Raw genomic sequence first — 18,621 nt, 5'->3', positions numbered from 1 at the left:
ATTACAATAAATCCACAGGGAGTATACAACAATGAAGGTAAAAAACAGAGGAATGAATCGATTGAATAGTTTGCCTGCTTTTCTTTGCCCCCCCCTTTTCGCCTTTCTTATTTTCACAAAGTATAACCCTCCGAAAGAAGCTATAAATTTCGAAAATAGTTACCAATCGCAAAATTTCACCGGTTGTTGAGAAAATTCCAGTAGAGCGACCCTCCAAAAATAACGTAATACCTGGTGACGCAATACGTATATTTTGCTTTTAGTATAAAACAAAACAGTGATTCAACAAAACCGAGTGTGCCAGAAAGGAAAATACTGTTTGACGACCTTTGTTCCAGCTACAATAGGCGCCAAAAGTGTTGAGACACTCGGCCTTTTTTGAGTGCCTTAGACAAATTTTACCCCTCACCCACTCGATATTACCCCCTCCCCCCGAAACTATGTTGGATTTGCTATCTGCAAGACTTGCCTCGTTTGTTTACAACATTGAAAAAGGGGGAGCGGAAGTGGTTCACAAGCTGCACTGGCCATGGATTTAAAGTGGAAAAATGGGAATGTTAAAATTAGTATTCATTTCAACCAACTATCTCAAGGACTTTTGGCGCTCATTGTATATGCGGATGTAGTTGTTTTTTTATCAAGTTTTATACTCGTTTGGTTCATGTCTATATAAAGGAAAATTTCTTGGAATTTTATTTAAATATATTGGTTTACGTTGATTTCGATCCATCACGAGCTTGCAACCAACTAATTCCTACCCTAAGGGGAAAAGATGCCTTAACTACAAATGTCGCGTACCCGGTACGTATATATTTCGCATTATGTTACAAGTTTTGTCAGTTTTGCATTATAGGTGGTTTTCACTGTCACGCCACTGTCACGCCGCGAAAAAAAAAAATCCAAAACTATTGAGTCAAAAAAATCAAGAATACTACAGATTGTAGAAAACTACTATATAAACAACTTGTCCAAGTCTCAGGTCTGTACGATATTCCGTACTCGAGTTATCCATCAAAATGTTTCACACAAATTTAGAGAGCACAGTATGGAATCGCCATGTTGGAGCCCAACTGCTTGGGCTCCAACATGGCGGCCGGAAATCAATGAAAACATCTGGCATTAAATTCTGCCACAAAAAGCGGTCAAATCACCCTCATGAACAAGTAAACATTCACATAAACAATTCTCGCAAAACCTCAACTGTCCAGATTGTTAAAAAGCGCAGGATGAGGCAAAACGTGACAGCCTTCAAACGGCCAACTTTGATCTCGTGTGGCGTGAAACTCCAAAATTCAAAATGCTCTATCTTAAAGACGGCGAATGCTATTGAGCTAAAAACCTTCAAAAGGATCTATATTAAGGACGTCTAATAGCCAGTGAAGGATAAAAATTCAGGGGTCTTGCGATCCTGGGTTTTAGAATTTTGATGACGTCACGTGAAAACCAAGAATTCTATCAATTTTTTGACGTTGTGACTCTTTTCTGGAATTGTTTTTTTTTTAGCATTTTTTCTGTATGTAATTTTTTTTATACGTATTTTCATATCTTTTTTTTCAGATTCTATCTTGCTTTTCAGGATCTGCATTGCCAGTCTGACTGATTGCCGTAAACTGTTTGGTAAATTCAGTTTTTCACAATTGACATGATTTCCACTGTCAAATGGTGATATTCTGTTAATTTCTTTCAGTTTTTGCTTATTTGAGTAGAATGTTTCTGCAGGTCCTGGATTGTTTTTAAAAACTCTATTTTAAATGCTTTATTCAGGGGCTTTATTATATGAAAAAGCGCAAACGTTAAATGAAAGTTTCTCTATGGAGGCGAACTCGGATGGAGCGAAATCTCCAGCATTTTTCCAGTTAAAAAATTTCAGTAAAATGCAGACCGTCAAATTTAAAGAAGGGATTGGAAAAGGTTGCTTATGACCCGGAAAGTAAAGAGGTTTGTTAATTTTAAGTAATAAATCTTATAACATAAGTCCAAACTCTTTTTGTAAATCGGCCGTTCAGTTGCTTAAAAATTGTGCAAAACGTAAATGGCCGCGTTTATAAAGGCTTGTATGGGAACGCAACAGTTCTCAGGTTTTAGATACAGTCGAACCCTTCCTTATCTTTACGAACACCTTTGTAATACAGACACCTCCCTATTACGGACAGTTCACTTGGTCCAAAAGAGACAAAAAATTCAAGCAAACTCTACCTCTGTAATACGGACACCTCCATAATACGGCCACTCCTCCCTGCCCCTTTGAATTGGTGTCCGTATTAAAGAGGTTCGACTGTAGTAATTTATGCGACCAATTGTTCAGTTGTGAAATAGAGCGGTTTTCACTTGAGTGTCTAAAGTAAATTGCGTTTGCTTTGGTTTTGCATTGCTACGCTTAGTGATTGGCTTCAAAATCTCGCGCCACTGTCTCAGCCAATCAGAACTAAAACCAAAACCAATCGTGACTCGCTCGCGCACGTTTTCCCGCGCTTCGTGCCGGCTACATGTATTTGCTTGGAGTTTTGATTGGTTCACTGGTTTGTCTGTGTCCTTTGTGATTGGCCAGAGTAATTACTTTGGTTTTGGTTTTACGACACTCAATTGAAACCTGCTCTAGAGGTGCAGTATCACTAACATTATTATACATTAGAATTCCCGCTTTAAAAGATGTGATTGGTCGAGAGCATTCAGTCAATATACAGTAGCATGTGAACTTGACATGATAACCCAATATCTGCAGCAGATATTGGGTTATCATGTCGAGTTCAAAGTCCACCTAGTTTCCAAGCCCCTCGTCCGTGTAGTGCTGTCAAACTTTTGAAAATATGGCTGAGGGATTCGCCTCCGTTTCCGAAGAGGAATTGAAAGTTTTGATCGAGAATAAAGATTCTAAAAGCACCAAGAGAACAACAAAAACAAGTGTAAAAATTCTGAATGATTATTTGAGGAAGTAGAACCTGGAGGAACCACAAGATAAAACCGCTTTGGCCAATGTTCTGACGAAGTTTTACGCCGGCGCTAGAAAAAGTGATGGCAAATTGTTTGAAAACGTATAATAAAACAATTATTGAATTCGGTTTTTGCATGATATCATGAATTATCAAAACCTCGTGTCTGTGTTATCTGCCTCAGCCTTCGGCTTCGGCAGATAACACGACCTCGGTTTTGATAATTCACGATATCATGCTCAACCTCATCAAATAATTGCTTATTGCATGTAGGCGCTACCTAAAAATCCAATAAAGGTGTTAATGTACTAGTCATGAATTGTTAAAAAGTGGTGCGGTCACGGACTGATAGGAACGTAGTGGCCTAAAACTTGAAAAAGTCGGGCCGACGTTTTCAAGATTGAATTGTTAATTGAAAAAAAAATAACATAAAAACCATTGATTGCGATCCATTTACATCTTGGAAAATAAATTTATGTTTTTCTTTTGTTGTTCAAAGGCTATATTATTCTGTTAAATAGTGAGTGCACCTTATAATTCTAGCACAGTTCACACCAAAACTTAGAAGATTTATCGTGATCTGACACTGTCACAACTGTCCCTTTAAATTGACTGATCCCAGCCTGTTTTTTCATCGATGTTAGCACTTGCGCTCTCCACAGGATGGTTTGATGCGATTTTCGACGCGTCTTTGTTCTTTAGTCACTTGAGTTTAACCTCTACCTCAGTACCAGCAGGGGCCTCAAAAAACTTTTCGGGCCTGTAAAGCCATTTTTAGTTAGCTGTATCTTAAACACAGGGAAGTGTATAGTCGTGAAACTTTGTCAAAAGGGAACCTCTGTTCACAGTAACTTTGATACGTGAATAAAACAGCAGTCTGTATAATCGTAGGGTTTGAGATTTTGCTTTGGCTCGGCCGGGTGGAAAAAAAAGATAGAGCAAAGGTTGGCTTCCTAACATCAAAATGGATAAATAGCCCCTCCCCCCTGAGGGTGGGGAGGGTTAACAGAGCTTCTACGGAAATTCGATTCTGGAATATTTCGGGCAGTACCTAAACCGAATTTTTTGATCGTTGAGCCGTGGTGTGACGATCCGAAATAAAATAAGTAACGACACTTATACGTGATTTTTGAGAACGTAAAAGGCGAGTCAGAAACTGAATTTATAGTGACTATAGACGTCTTGATGAAACTGTCTCAGTTATTACTGGCCATAAAAAAGGTTAGTCATTATGACAGTACTATTCAAAAGGAAACTGAAACATAATGCACATCAAACAAGATTCCGGTACATTTTAGGTGTTCTGCACAAACCTTTTCATGATTATTCCCGTCGTCTTTACATGGTAGCCCTGTCCTTTCCTTCTCCGCCCCTTCCCCAAACTCTTTACTTCCTTGTGGAGGGATACAGGGGGCGGGAGCCCGGGAGAGAAGGGAGGGTGGGAAGAGGAATTCCTAAGGTGGCAGGAACCGGCAGAAAACGAGTAAAATTTCGCAACATTTCGTTATATTTTTCAATAGATATGGGACAAAAAGGAGGGAACCCCGGGAGGGAACCACTACGAAAAGGGGCGGGAAGTGAGAGTGAAAGGTACGGGAGGCGGGAGGTTCAGACCCCCCCCCCCCCCTGTCCCCTACCACTTCCTTTGATGTGAGGAATCAGGACACAAGAATCGATACTTTGTTCGAATGTGTAATAGAGCTATCGTGTAGACTTTATTTTTGATTTATTTTAACGGGTGTTTTACTGTGACAGTTTTGACTGCAATTATTTCCTGCGCATTATAGTTGGAAGGCTGATAAAAACAAGAATATTGCCCAGATATTGAAGCGGTGATATCTACTTTTGAAAGATTATTTTTTTCATTTTACAGTAACAATTCAATCTTAGAAAAAAAATTGTGTCAAACCAGGAGCCATAACCGATTATGGCTCCTGGTCAAACTAGCGCGAAAAATTGTTGTTTTCCAAATTTTGAACAAAGACTGTGTCAGAATTTTCACGCGTGCTCCACGCGTGGAAGTCACGAAGAGTTTCGCTAGTGTTCATGGGATTTCTCGTTTTGTCAAAATCGAATCGGAAATCCACTCATGAAGTCATCTTGTTGAGGTCGGCCTCACCCCGAATAAAACCAACTCGGAGGACATTTCTACTCCCCAGCGAACAGAAGGTAAGAAAATGTTGTTATTTGCTTGATTTGGGAATGCCAGCTCCATTCCTCGTTGAATAGATTGCGCGTGAAAATGTTGAAGTCACACATGCGTTGCGCGCGGGAAATCTGAACTCGAATTTTTCAGTCGAAAATAATGGGAAATTATGCTTGCATGCTTTTATTCAACTTAGTAAATTGAAGAAGTATAACATACTTTTCCCACGCAAAGAACTGATTTGTATGGAAATTGTTATCCGTAAATGTAATTCAGTGTAATTATGACGCAAATCTTTGCACGAAGTTTATAACTTCGCTTCGCTCGCTCGAGATTCGATCGAGGATTTAATAATCTTTTTCGGTTCTTCATAACTTGCGGATTATATAGTGTTAATTGTTTTGTAATAGATATTGCCGACAACTCATATGGCATACCAGTTCTCGATTGATTTGAGTATTTGATCGTGACATACGATACGATTACAAGTAATTTTATAGGTCGAGTTTGTGCTATTTGTGTAGACATTAGCAAATCAAACTTTAAACCGCCCCCTGCTAAGATCTCGTCTGTTTGATTTTGGCTTATCAAGCCAATTTATTAAAATTTTGTAGAAAAAACAATGAAAAACCCTGGAGGGAAAATGTACTTTTAACCTTAAAAAAGGCGTTGATAGGAAATATTGGTGCTTTTTTAATTAAAATTTTTACTGTGGTTTAATAAGGGCTTATTTTCATTCATAAAAATATAGCTCATATTTAGTCTTGATCTAAATTATTAATTATTCCCATGATTATCATTGAATTTATGTTATATCTTATATTCACCAAAAATAAGATAACCCTGCATTTTCTCTAGCAAAATTCCTTTTCAAAAAGTAACATAGGATTTGCATGTACACAATCTCATGAAGGTGCAATATTAATATAATTTTAAAGGCAGTATATTGTATATTCAAAACAAATTACAATATTTTTTCCAAGCTAGCACAAGTTTATGGGGAACATAAATAAATTATAAACACTGTGCATGCTTTGTTAATGTGCATAATATTTGCTATTTAGTGAATCAAGGAAAGCGTTAGAAAGTACAGTGATATAATATTTTGAGGTCATGCAGATTTAAACTGAATATAAAGCATGGAAATTATGTATTTTGCCATGTAAAATTTGAATTTAAACCAAATAATTATAACGTATGTGCTTGCCCTGTCATTCCTTTTTTATACAAAGTCAAAACAATATTCTGCATGCAAATTTGCTAGTGATTTCCATACTATCACAATCATGTACAAGTTTTAAAAATGTAAAATGAAAAGTGAGCCTTTGTTTCGCAAAAAAGAGTAATAGTGTTGATATTATTCAGTTTAATGGCCCTGATCAGACACTTTATGAATTTGTGATTAAGTGTTCTCGGGATAAACTAATAACACCTTCTTATCCTTGTAAATACACCTCTAGTGGAACTGTGTTTTTTCTTGAAAAAAATTGTCTAGGAAATATTGGGTAAAATTACAGAGTTTGACTGAGTGAAGGGAATCTAAGAGAAACAACTTTGGATTCCAGTTACTGTGAGATTCGAAAAATCATGGATTCTGCGCTACATATAATGGGAGGCAGGGTGGCCTATATAGCTAATGGTTACCTTGCTGGACTCTGAATTGAATTGTCTGGGTTCAAGCCTGCATTGTGTTCTTGGGCAAGACACTTGATTTTCGTTTCCTGTTTTAGTACCAGCCAAAGTAAAATTCTGGTTATAAGCCCTTGGTTTGGGCTTAATGAGTTTCGGGTGGGCTTTTAAATGGATGGGCATATATCTGGGGGGGGGGGGGGGCTTATAAGTGGAATAAAATAAAAATAAAAAGTTTTGAAATGAGCCACTGCCGCGTTGAGCGAAATACGTTTATTAGTTGAAAAGTCATAATAAGGCCCTGTTTACTACTGTAATCCAGCAAAGGGGGAAGGCATATCCAGGGGGCTTACCGGTATAACCCAATGTAAAGGCCTATTACCGGGAGGGCTTATAAGGGTGGGGGGGGGGGGGATTTTAGGGTGTGCACACTGTGTCTAATAAGCATCCTACCTTCACAATGAGCCACCAAAAAAAAAACCCAATATTTAATAATAGTGTCATGGGTGCTAATGATTCTCAATCAAAGATCTCTTCGAGATATCGACTTTTTTGCATGAAGTTAGTATGAGTAGTAGGTTTATCCTGGGCATTGTTGTTCGAACATATCATGGAAGAATTCAAACGTCTTTCAGTTCAAGCATTTTTTTTATTTTCGCGGAGGAAATGCTGTATTTGTCAGTCGCGACGGCTGGGTGCTTTGCGACTCATATACTTTGGCTTGGTTAAAAATGGTAAACTTTGACGTTTGCCTTTAATCGAAATAGTTGTTTCCTTTCGAGTTAGAAAGATTTCTACTTTGGCTAAATGCAGGGTTCCCGATAAAGGTTACACACGACAGAGTTACCTTTTGTCTCGTCACACAATCTTAACCCCACATCGAGAAGTAAATTTTCGTTTGGATATTACCAAAAGCCGCTTCTCCTCGCGTTATTCTTTACCTTACGGCTACACATGCCATTTCTAACGACTACATTTCCAGTAAAACAGTTGCTGTTTATTTTTCTAATGGCGATGCATTAACTTCTGAACAGAAGCAAAAACGTTTAGCGTTTACTGCTTCCACCGGAAGTAATTTCACAACAGGCTAGTACAAAAACACTTGTAAATATCACTTCACACCTGCATTGAATGTTGCAATTCTAAATTGTGCACCTCAGCAGAAATAATCAATTGTCACGAAATGAGTTCCCTTTGGTTAACTATTAGCAACGTTTTAAGGTTAAATTAATATTAGCGCCTAAAGACTTGTACCAGTACAAATTGCGTGCTTAATCGTTTTAAACTTCGTTGCCTTCGATCGCTGAACCCATTACATTCTTAATTGGTTATATCATGTAAGATTTGGGCTACTCACGTTTTTAATTGTTATATAAATCGTTTGTAAATTTGACAAGTCATATTTTTTCTACAAGAACGGAAGTGTTGAAGCATAACTATATAGAGTGACACTTATACAAGTCACGCGCTTTGATCACCCACAGTGGAAAGTATTCCCTTGAGAAATTAAAGTTTTAGTGTGTGAAAGACTTGTACCAGATTTGGGCTACTCATGTTTTTAATTGTTATATAACATTTGTAAATTTGACAAAAGACTTGTACCAGTACAAATTGCGTTCTTAATCGTTTTAAACTTCGCTGCCTTCGAGCGCTGAACCCCTTACATTCTTAATTGGTTATGTGACGTAAGATTTGGGCTACTCACGTTTTTGATTGTTATATAACATTTGTAAATTTGACAAGTCACGTTTTTTCTACAAGAACGGAAGTTCTGAAGCACAACTATAGAGTGACACTTTACAAGTCACGCGCTTTGATCACCCACAGCGGAAAGTATTCCCTTGAGAAATTAAAACAGTCCCTTGAGAGTTAACAAGAATGTGGTTCCTTCCGGTTCCACATTTACCCCCACTTAAATGCTATTCTCCTTCATTTTGCTTGTAAACAAGCAAAAAAAGTCGAAAAAACCGGGTCACATGAAATAAATTAGTTTTTTCAAAGCTGACCCATGCACAAATGTCAGTGAAGTAGACTGTCAAATGAAATTTTTAAGATTCCAAAGGTTCCAATGTCATATTTTTTCACTGTTTTGCTATATGTATCAATCAGCTGGACAGCTTTTAATGTTTCCCCTCCCCTTCATTATTCACCTCAGCGTTTAAACTATTAAATTTCTACTTCCAGTTGACAATTAACATGCCTCCCAAATGCTCAAGTGCTGCAAAAAATTTTGTTTTAATTTCATGCCACTTTATGGAGGTTAAGCTTTCTAATTCCTTAAATTCTGAAGTGAAGGGTTGTTGATTGCACTAGTTAATTGCTTTCCCTAATTCTTGTGTCATCAAGAGGATGTTGTTGTTCAATTTTAAACAATTTTAACCTTGTGAAAGATTACACTACAAGGTGATTTATGATGTCCGCATGTGGCCATTACACCCCAGGTCAAACTAAACAATGTTGAAGACACAATTATGTATCATGTGTCATGTTGTTTGTGTTGAAGAAAGAATTTTCTGTGTGGAATGAGTGATGGTATGGTAGGGCAAAAATTAAGCCGATATACATGTATTTAGCTTGTTTGATGTCCTTTACATATTCTAATTTGAATTCTTCAAACTTCTGAAAACATTAAACATTTGTGAAAACATATGTTTTTTGTTTAAAAAAGTATTTTTCTCTGATGTTGAAATGGATCTCCTTAAAAATAGATCATCTCCAATTTAATAAGATCAATTCATTTCCTGTTGAAATCACGTCTTTTGGAATTTGAGATGCAACACTTCGTAAGCACTACATCCACAATTTACAGGTTACCATTTGGTAGTGTGTTGATATTTTGATTTTCTCTCCTAAGGACGTTACAGCAGCCATGGCCAGCTATGTGGGGTTTGCAAATCTGCCAAATCAAGTCCACCGAAAATCTGTCAAGAAGGGATTTGAGTTTACTTTAATGGTTGTGGGTAAGTTTTATGTTTCTTTTCTTTCAACAAAGGTTACTGTCTTCAATTATTCCAATTTGATGCATCTGCTAATAGCTAAGTTTTTAAAATTGAAGTTTCATCGACCTTGTCATTGTCTCGTACTTGATGAAATAAAATGATTAGAACTTAGAAGTCAGAACCATTCTGATCCTGAACAAAGAAAGCTATTTAAAGAGTTCTGTATTTATTGTTTACATGAATATATAGAAAGCTTGAGTCATGTTCTGGAATTTCACATTTTCAGCTTTCTGAATCATTAATTACCACACTAGGTTACCAAAAGTTAGTCAAAGAATGAAGTAATTTGTCCCATGGGCCATTCTGTTTTTATTTTAAACTTTTAATGTCTATGTTTTGCATTTAACTGAACAGACACATGATGATCAATTGGATAGCTCTTAAATTTAATTTATTTGTGGATATATTTCCAAAACCAGAGGCCCTGGAAATCTTACTTCATTGTGCAAATGCAATCAACTCCTTTTCAAATGCCAGCTTTTCATTAATGATTAACAATGCAGCTTGCATTCTCATGTACATTAGTATTCCTTCTGACTATATTTTTGTAGAAGACAATTTTAATTAAATTTCATGATTCTAAAGGGGTGCTATTTGAGAGGATTAGGAGGCAACTCCAACACATGTTTGAGCACTGGCCGGGGTCTTGAGCAAAACACTTTACTCTCACAACGCCTCTCTCCACCCAGGAGTATTGGTGATCTGTTCTAGAGAAAAACCTGCAGTATCCTTGCGATGGATTAGCATCCCATCCATGGTTAGTTGTTTCATGTTGCAGAAACTACAGTGTAGGATACGGTAATAGCTGTGGCAGTGTGGGATAGTAGGCAAAAGTGCGACTTTAGCTAGTTTTTAAGTTACCTGAGGAAAGATGGTTGTTATCCTCTTATTTCAGGTGAATCAGGGTTAGGAAAGTCCACGCTTATTAACAGCCTGTTCCTGACAGATCTTTACACAGACAGGAAATTCCCCAAAGCTGCTGGTGAGAATCTAAATTCTCCTTACTGTTTTCCTTATATTTCTGATCATTCTACAACATTAGGAGAATTTTAAGACACTACAGTAAATGTAGGGTACAAGCTTCAGATTTTTTTGTGGCCTACAAGGAGTGATATTGGATAACAAATACATCATAATAACCAAGCACAAGGGCCATGCTGGGAGAATATTGGTCTGAGGTCTTGAAAGTATGGACCAAGGGCCTATATTCTTCCAGTACAGTCCCAAGAGGGTTTTGCATGTGAGTGAAGTTTTTTTACTTTTGTAAGCCCTTTCAATAGCAAGGCACAGTAGCATTATGGTTAGTGCGCTGGACTCCGGATTGAGCAGTCCGGGTTTAAGCCCTGGCCGGCACTGCATTGTGTTCTTGGGCAAGCCGCTTTACTCTCATAGTGCCTCTCTCCACCCAGGTGTTAAACGGGTACCGGTGAATTTACTGCTGGAGGGTTAACCCTGTGATTGGCTAATCACAGGGTTAACCCTGTGATTGGCTAACATCCCATCTAGGGGGGAGTGGAAATACTTCTAGTCACTTTACACTACAAAAACTGGGATAAGCTCCAGCCTGATGGGCCACTGACTTACCAAGCCATTTATATTTCCAAACAATACCCTTAAAGGGACTATATTGTCTTGTCAGCGTAGTTCATTTTGTTTTGTTTTAACAATCATTTGCTATTAAACTTTACGGTAACATTAATGAGGAATGTACTATCTACATTGTAAATATCAAAATCACAGCTCCAGAATAGATCGTATCATTATTTACAGATAGTATAAAAAGAACAGTAAAAATTGAGACGTCAACAGTTGAAATAGAAGAAAGAGGGGTGAAGTTACGTCTGACTATTGTAGACACTCCAGGATATGGTGATGGCATGGATAACAAAGACAGGTTAGTTGAATAGGGACCTTTTAGACTTAATAGAATGACAAAGAATTTTTTTTTTGTCTAGATGGGACTTCTTTGAGTTTAAGGTGATGTTTCAGATAGTTTTACTATTCTATACTATTCTATGGCAGTCTGCTGTTGTTCTTGTGGGCTTCAACAACAGTCCGCCATCTTACAACCGCCTTAAGAGAAAAATAGTAAGACTATCCGAGATGTCTTTTAAAAATAAATTTATGACCTCAAAGAAGTCCCATCAAGGCAAAAATTTTCTGTTTTTTTTTTAAATTGTTTTCGGGATGAGAGGGAGGCACGGTGGCCTTATGGTTAGCGTGCCAGACTTTGGATCGAATGGTCAAGGTTCGAGCCCTGGCCAAGGTCACTGTGTTGTGTTCTTGGGCAAGACACTTTACTCTCATAGTGCCTCTCTCCACCCAGGTGTATAAATGGGTACCAGCAAAATAACTGCAATGGACTAGCATTCCATTCACAATGGGAGTAGAAATATTCCTAGCTGCTTAATGTTATCAAAACCGGGATAAGCTCCAGCAGTATGGGCCACTTGGCTCAAGGCTTCCCTTCTTTCATGATGACAAAATCAGGTTAAAGTGTCCTTTAAACTACTTTTATAGATAGAATGATACTTCTAATGTCAACCTGGGCACTCATATTTTTTTTTCAGTTTTAAACCAATTTTGGATTATGTGAATGACCAGTTTGAAAGTTATCTTCGGGATGAGTCAGGGCTCAATCGACGTCATATTGTGGACTCTAGAGTACACTGCTGTTTTTACTTTATCGCACCAACAGGACATGGGTAAGTTTTGTGGGCATGCAATGCATGCAGAGAGGCTGTGGTCCTTTGCACTCATTACAGATCTAGGATGATACAGTGTAAATATCATACCAATGCGTCATTTTAATGTATTGACATGTCTTGATCTCCCAAATTTGGCTCCTAAATGTTGCCTGTTTTCTAATGGCATTTGGGATTTGTTCGCTGGGTAAGTGCTTACAAGCCTTTTTTGGTTCAGACTTTGCAAATTATCCTTGGCACTGCACAGCTTGGGCTGTTTTGGCATCTTTTGAAATTGACATGTGGTATTTAACTATCAAAATAATTAATGCAATCAACCCCATTTCAGTACTTGCACAGTCTTCACTGCACTATCATAGCTTCAGTAAGCTAGTGGAATCCCAATATCTTGAACCGTCAAACCTCCCAATAACTCAAACAAAAAATCATTTCCCTTGGATTTGCTTCACTCAGTCAAACCAGTTTTCAAGAAATCACAATTCCAAGTTGTTTAATTACCCCCCAAACCCCTCTATATGTTCTAAATTTTGTTTTAATCATTTGGCTTTCAGTCTCAAGCCTCTTGATATTGAGTTTATGAAGCAGCTTCATGATAAAGTCAACATTGTTCCTGTAATTGGGAAGGCCGACACCCTCACACCAGCCGAACTGAGCAGCATGAAAAGAAGAGTAAGTTATTAACTAAGTCAGGTTTTATTTGCCGCTATTTGTTTTGAAGTACTTAAGTCTCAGTTATAATTCTGCCACTTCCAATTATTACCTCCCTCCTGGTACATACAAAATGTAGGTTCACTGGCCTGTCTGCTGATGTCTGCTAACAAAAACAAAATAAACAAACAACAACAAACCGCGTGCAGTCACAGGGTTATAAGTCCCCAGCAGAACTGTATAAAGTTTTCCATTAGAAGTATACATTTGTCGATTTGTCGTATTGCAGCTCAAATTCGATTGAGAAATAGAAAAGAGAAAACCTTTAAGACCAAGGTATTTTTTGGCACTGGATTTACTTTGTAGGTGTGTCAAAGTTAACTTTCTTTTCCATCAGATTTTAGATGAAATTGATGAACAAGGAATCAAGACTTATGATCTGCCTGACTGTGAAAGCGATGAGGACGAAGATTATGTAGAACAAACAAAGCAACTGAAGGTGTGTAAACATTTCACAGTAGTTATTTCTTTTTGTTTCACGCTATCTGACCTACCATTCATCGTCGTCATCATCATCATCATCATCATCATCATCATCATCATCATCATCATCATCATCATCATCATCATTCTTTACACCTGCTGTGGTGCATAAGGCCGCATGTCAACTCCTTTAACCTTCCATGATCCTTACCCATCTCCTTCCCGCCTTCTTCCATGAGCCAAAGCCAAGCCTCTTCCTTCATCCTCCACAGTCCTACAACAAGTCCTGACCTACTGTTGTCACCAAATAATAAAACAAAACAACAATAACAACAACAATCAAGAAAAAAATCGTGATTCTGGCTTCCAGTTTTAAGCAATCAGCTCCTAGATTGAATAATGACCCTATGGTTGGCATAGCCCACAACCTTTTACCTGTGATTCTCTGACCTGGGATCAGACTTATGCCACGTTAACAACGTAATAGAAAGAAATGAGGGAGGGGTGAGGGTTAGGGGTGCATTGGGGGTGGGGGTACAAAATCCAAGCTAGAAATGCTGAATAGACCGCAATTGGCAGAGAATCCCCATGCTGCATTAAAGCTCCAGGGGGCTCCCATATAAAAAGGGATAGGTTTATCTGATTATTTGAACTAAACCCTAAAGGAAACCAATCTAGGTGTGGCTCAAGTTTTCAACAGCCAGTCAGATTTGGCCGTGTTTTTGGTGGGCATTCAATCTAGCCCAGAGGTCTCGATTCTTGGTGCCGAAACAAAAGGATCACAGCCTTTGGGGACGAGATTGCACATTACCGCTAATTTCCTTACATTTATTTTTAAATTTTTAGGCCAGCATGCCGTTTGCTGTGGTAGGTAGTAATACTTTGATAGAAGTATGCGGCAAGAAAGTCAGAGGCCGACTGTATCCCTGGGGTGTGGTAGAAGGTAAGGCATGTCTAAAATGATAACCACTGTACCTTGATGAGGAAAAAATCAATGCTTACAGTGTGCTGGACTGTAAACAGTTTCTCTTTTTTGCTTTAAAATCTGTGGAACGAATGCAAAGATAGCGAGCAAGATCGAGCAAATAGCCATGATCGGCGAGGACTTAACGCGCCTGTGCTACTTGCTACCAGTGAGTAGCGTGCCTTCGCTTTGCTTGATCTTCGCTTTTTTTTCCACGGATTAAAAGGTCAAAAAGAAATTGCTCAAAGTCTAACAGTGTGCATTTCTCTTTATTTTCAGTTGAAAACCCAAAGCACTGTGACTTTGTGAAGCTACGTACTATGCTAATGTAAGTGTCTTTATTACAAATTGTGCAAGGCTGCCCAAAAAGAATTGTGAACTCACTTTTAATTTATTCACACTCTTATTTCGTGCAGATTTAATCCAATCAGAAGTCAACTGCAAGCTATCCACGGCTTTTGATTGGATTAAATCTGCACGAAAGAATGTGAATAAATTAAAAGTGGTCATACTTTATGAGGCGCCTTGCTGTAAAACATTGTGCTATGCTTTGGTAAAAAAAAATTATGAAATGCGAATCAGAAAAAGATGGCTGCAAACGGCTGCTTAAATGTTCTCCCCCCCCCCCACACCCCCTACACATCTCTTAATAAGTTAAAGAAAATGAGCTGGCGGTATGGTCATTTTTGGCAAGCGCTGAAAAAGGTGCATTACTTGCGTGAGGCAAATGATGATTGACTTGGCTGTGAGAACACATCCAAAAGCGATAACTTCCAGCCAATCATATAAGACGTAAATAATGTAGTGAGCCAATCAGAACCAAGCGTGGGAAATGTGCGTGAGACAAGTTTCATGCAATCGGGGTTTGGTTTTACTCCGATTTACTAAGGAACAACATGTTTCCAATGATTGGTTAGTCCGTGCCTCCTCTTCAGCCCCTCCCCCTCCCCCCTCCCACCTGATTTCTTTTCTTGTTAAGTAATTTTCAAACCTCTCCATTTTCCGTTGTTCACAGCACCCAAATGCAGGATCTCAAGGAAGTCACCCAGGAGACTCATTACGAGAATTTCCGAGCTGCTCAGCTGTCGAGTGAAAGTCCAATCACCAACGCGGACTTGGTTGATGCCCCAAAGAATGGAAAAAGGTATATGTTGTATGCAATGAAATTGCCTTCTATATGCCCTATCGGAAGGATTTCTTTCTTGGTTGGAAGGGGTAAAAACAAATATTTTTAACTATAGGTTTTTTGTTTAAATTTTCTTCATCCAGTGTTGACTTAGACTTAACTCGAACTTTATATAACATAAGCAATTTAGACACTCTTGTTCAAGAGAAATTAAACCCTCAATCTAATATTATTCCTGGGTAAGTGTTAATCGGCTTTCGAACAACCCAACCCATGATATTCTAGTTATTAAACGTAATGAAAAGAAAGGCAATTTAACAAGCTCTTCAATTAGAATCAAATGAATGACCATGTGACGAATACATGTACAAGATTAAAATTAATCTCAAAACATGGCTGTGGGCTCCTTCCCGATGTTAGTTTGGGATATGTGACAATTCCATCGGCAAATAAGGATCGTTCTTTTTTTAACGATAATCCTGTCTTTGTGTATTACAGGGCGCATCACGTTACCAGTGCGATCCTGGAAAAAGACCGTGAACTGATGCAGAAAGAAGAGGAGGTTGGTAACTAGCAAAGAATTACACTCAAAGTACAGTAGCTGCGTCACAGATTGCGCATCTTGAAAACTTAAGAAAAAACCCCCTAAATTTTGTCAATTTCGCTGTTCAAAATCCGTCTCCATCCTCCTCAATCTTAACCATCCTTGTTCCTTTTTGGTTTAATATTAGTACCTTTTAGGAGTTTTTTTTTTTACCTTGTTAAACTATAGTTTTGAAGTAAGTTTTTCTCTGTCAAAATATCGACACTGGACGCTGTTCACTGCTTAGTTAGGCTACGTTTACTCTGGACCAGTCTGGATGCGTTCCGAATCGAACCGGACCGGATCGTCTTCTGTTTACATGGAACTGTTTGGAAACGATGGGAGTCGCTGGGCCTAATGGTTAGAGCGCCGAACTCCGGATCGAGCGGTCCGAGTTCGAGCCCCGGCCGGGGTCACTGTGTTGTGTTCTTGGGCAAGACACTTTACTCTCATAGTGCCTCTATCCACCCAGGTGTATAAATGGGTACCGGCGACATAATGCTGGGGGGGGGGGGGGGGGTACCCTGCGATCGACTAGCATCCCATCCAGGGGGGAGTAGAAATATTCCTAGCTGCTTAATGCTACAGAAACCAGGATAAGCTCCGGCCTGATGAGCCACTTGGCTCGACAGCAGGCTTAACCTACCTTCTTGCTAAAATAAGTAAAATTGAATCGTTTTCATATATATAAATATATATTTTTTTATTTTTTCAGCTTCGCCGTATGCAAGAAATGATTGCTAAGATGCAGCAACAGATGAAAAGTCAGAGCTAGTGGCCTTGCACTGATGTAGCTAGTGGAATGATTCGCCAAGAGTATGCAATCAGTTAGATTAACAGAAGGCAACAAAGTACTGAATGATATCGTAAACTCCCGATTATAACCTCTGGATTATAAGGCCCTTGATCATATAACTTTTAATTATAAGCCCCTCGATTGTTAGCCCATTTATTTTGAAGCCCACAATAATAAGTTCCTTGATAAATTTCGTTGATTTTGACTCCTCGTTTTTTAGCTCCGTTTTGCACCCCTCAGTTATGAGCCATAGAGAGTAGCCTTGATAATGCTCCTCGATTACAGGCTCCCTTTCAAATCCCGCAATTATGAACCCTTTGATTAGCCCCCTCATCCGCTCGCTCTCCTCCTCTATGGAGATTTTTAGTGCCAGGGGATATAAGGGACGGACCATTATTTTTTTGGAGGGGGGGGGGATGAAAAAATATTGAAAAAAATTGTTTGCAGGGCCTGGAAAGACAAAATAAATTGGTTGCAAACACGATATGTATAACAAAAAATAGTAAGAATTTCGAAAAAAAAATGTTTGCAGAGGTGCATAAACTAAAGAAAAAAGTTTGCAGAGGAAAATTTTTCATTCCCCCCCCCCCCTCCAAGAAAATAATGGTCCGTCCCTAACCGAAAGTTTATGGAAGCAAATAGTGAAATAGAGAAATTTAGGTGGCATTGTTTAGCAATTATTTAATGGACTGAGTTATATAAAGACGTTTTATAAACTTAAACAATATGTAGGCGTTCTTAATTAAGCGCGTTCAAGAGCGTTATTTTAGAAATTTTAACCGAAAAGACTAACAAAGCCTCTATATGCACAATTTTTTCACTCTTTTTGTTTTATTTTTTCACGATCAACAAGAAACATTTATACGAATATTAATATCGGATGAGTAAATTTTTATAACATGTAATTTGTTCTTTTTATGACGTCTTATAAAGCTAAAATTTTATGAAGGTGTGAATATATCTTTTCCTTTATATATTTCCCCCAGCTTTATGTAGAATTTTTTGAAAGAAGAGACAACAGTTTAGTGTCGCTGTCTGCTGTGAACTTACTGTCTGCTAGAATTTTTTATGTTCGAACTTTTGTCGTAAAATGTTGGCTTCAGAAACTTGCCTTATGACTGTTTGCCAACGTTTAAAAAGCAGTGATTTTTGTTCAGAAACGCTTTTCCGAGTCTGAAGATTTTTATTAAAGTTTTGCTAGGTTCTTTTCACGTAGCGATTTCTAATGTGTATCGATGTAGTGGCTAATGACGTTGATGTTAAAATGTAAAAAAATATATGCATATTTCAGAATCTGGGTATTCGTTGGTAAAAGGTATAGGTATGGAATAGCTATAAGTTTAACTATTACATAGAAATAACCAGATATGCCGGTTTAATAGGTTGATGTAAACAAGATTTTTTAATATATTTATTAATAGCTTTTTATTGGATGTAGTTCTGTATTGCAGTTGTTGAAAATTATTTTATCAATCACGTTTTAATATAAGTGCCATGAATGTGTGTATTTTATAGCACAAGACCACAAGTTGGTCGAACTGTTTTTGCCTAGGTCACAATGTTAGAATATATAACAGTAGAGAATTTAATAAAATAGAAAAAATGTCGTTAA

The 18,621-nt window shown here is 38.1% G+C and overlaps 1 protein-coding gene across 1 annotated transcript; it reads left to right on the top strand.

Moving 5' to 3' along the window:
* Positions 1–5,008: 5,008 nt before the first annotated feature.
* On the top strand, positions 5,009–18,621 carry LOC144645463 (septin-2-like). The gene is made up of 12 exons (XM_078505045.1): positions 5,009–5,099; positions 9,560–9,665; positions 10,600–10,686; positions 11,475–11,598; positions 12,275–12,409; positions 12,961–13,078; positions 13,455–13,556; positions 14,387–14,483; positions 14,784–14,832; positions 15,520–15,648; positions 16,129–16,192; positions 16,929–18,621. The coding sequence occupies exons 2-12, from the start codon at positions 9,575–9,577 to the stop codon at positions 16,986–16,988; spliced, it is 1,056 nt and encodes a 351-aa protein (XP_078361171.1). The 5' UTR covers positions 5,009–5,099; positions 9,560–9,574; the 3' UTR covers positions 16,989–18,621.

The sequence above is a fragment of the Oculina patagonica genome, chromosome 3, assembly GCF_052425735.1.
Source record: "Oculina patagonica isolate OP01 chromosome 3, crgOcupat, whole genome shotgun sequence".
In the NCBI taxonomy this organism is placed as follows: domain Eukaryota; kingdom Metazoa; phylum Cnidaria; class Anthozoa; order Scleractinia; family Oculinidae; genus Oculina; species Oculina patagonica.
Note: the sequence above shows the minus strand (reverse complement) of the source record. Positions and strands in the feature narration are given on the sequence as shown.

Bases quoted from the DNA above. Each gene is read 5' to 3' on its own strand.
- LOC144645463 (XM_078505045.1), top strand. From the start codon at position 9,575: ATGGCCAGCTATGTGGGGTTTGCAAATCTGCCAAATCAAGTCCACCGA. The intron at 11,599-12,274 runs GTTAGTTGAATA...TTTTTTTTTCAG, and splicing joins GGCATGGATAACAAAGACAG to TTTTAAACCAATTTTGGATT. The intron at 15,649-16,128 runs GTATATGTTGTA...TGTGTATTACAG, and splicing joins GCCCCAAAGAATGGAAAAAG to GGCGCATCACGTTACCAGTG.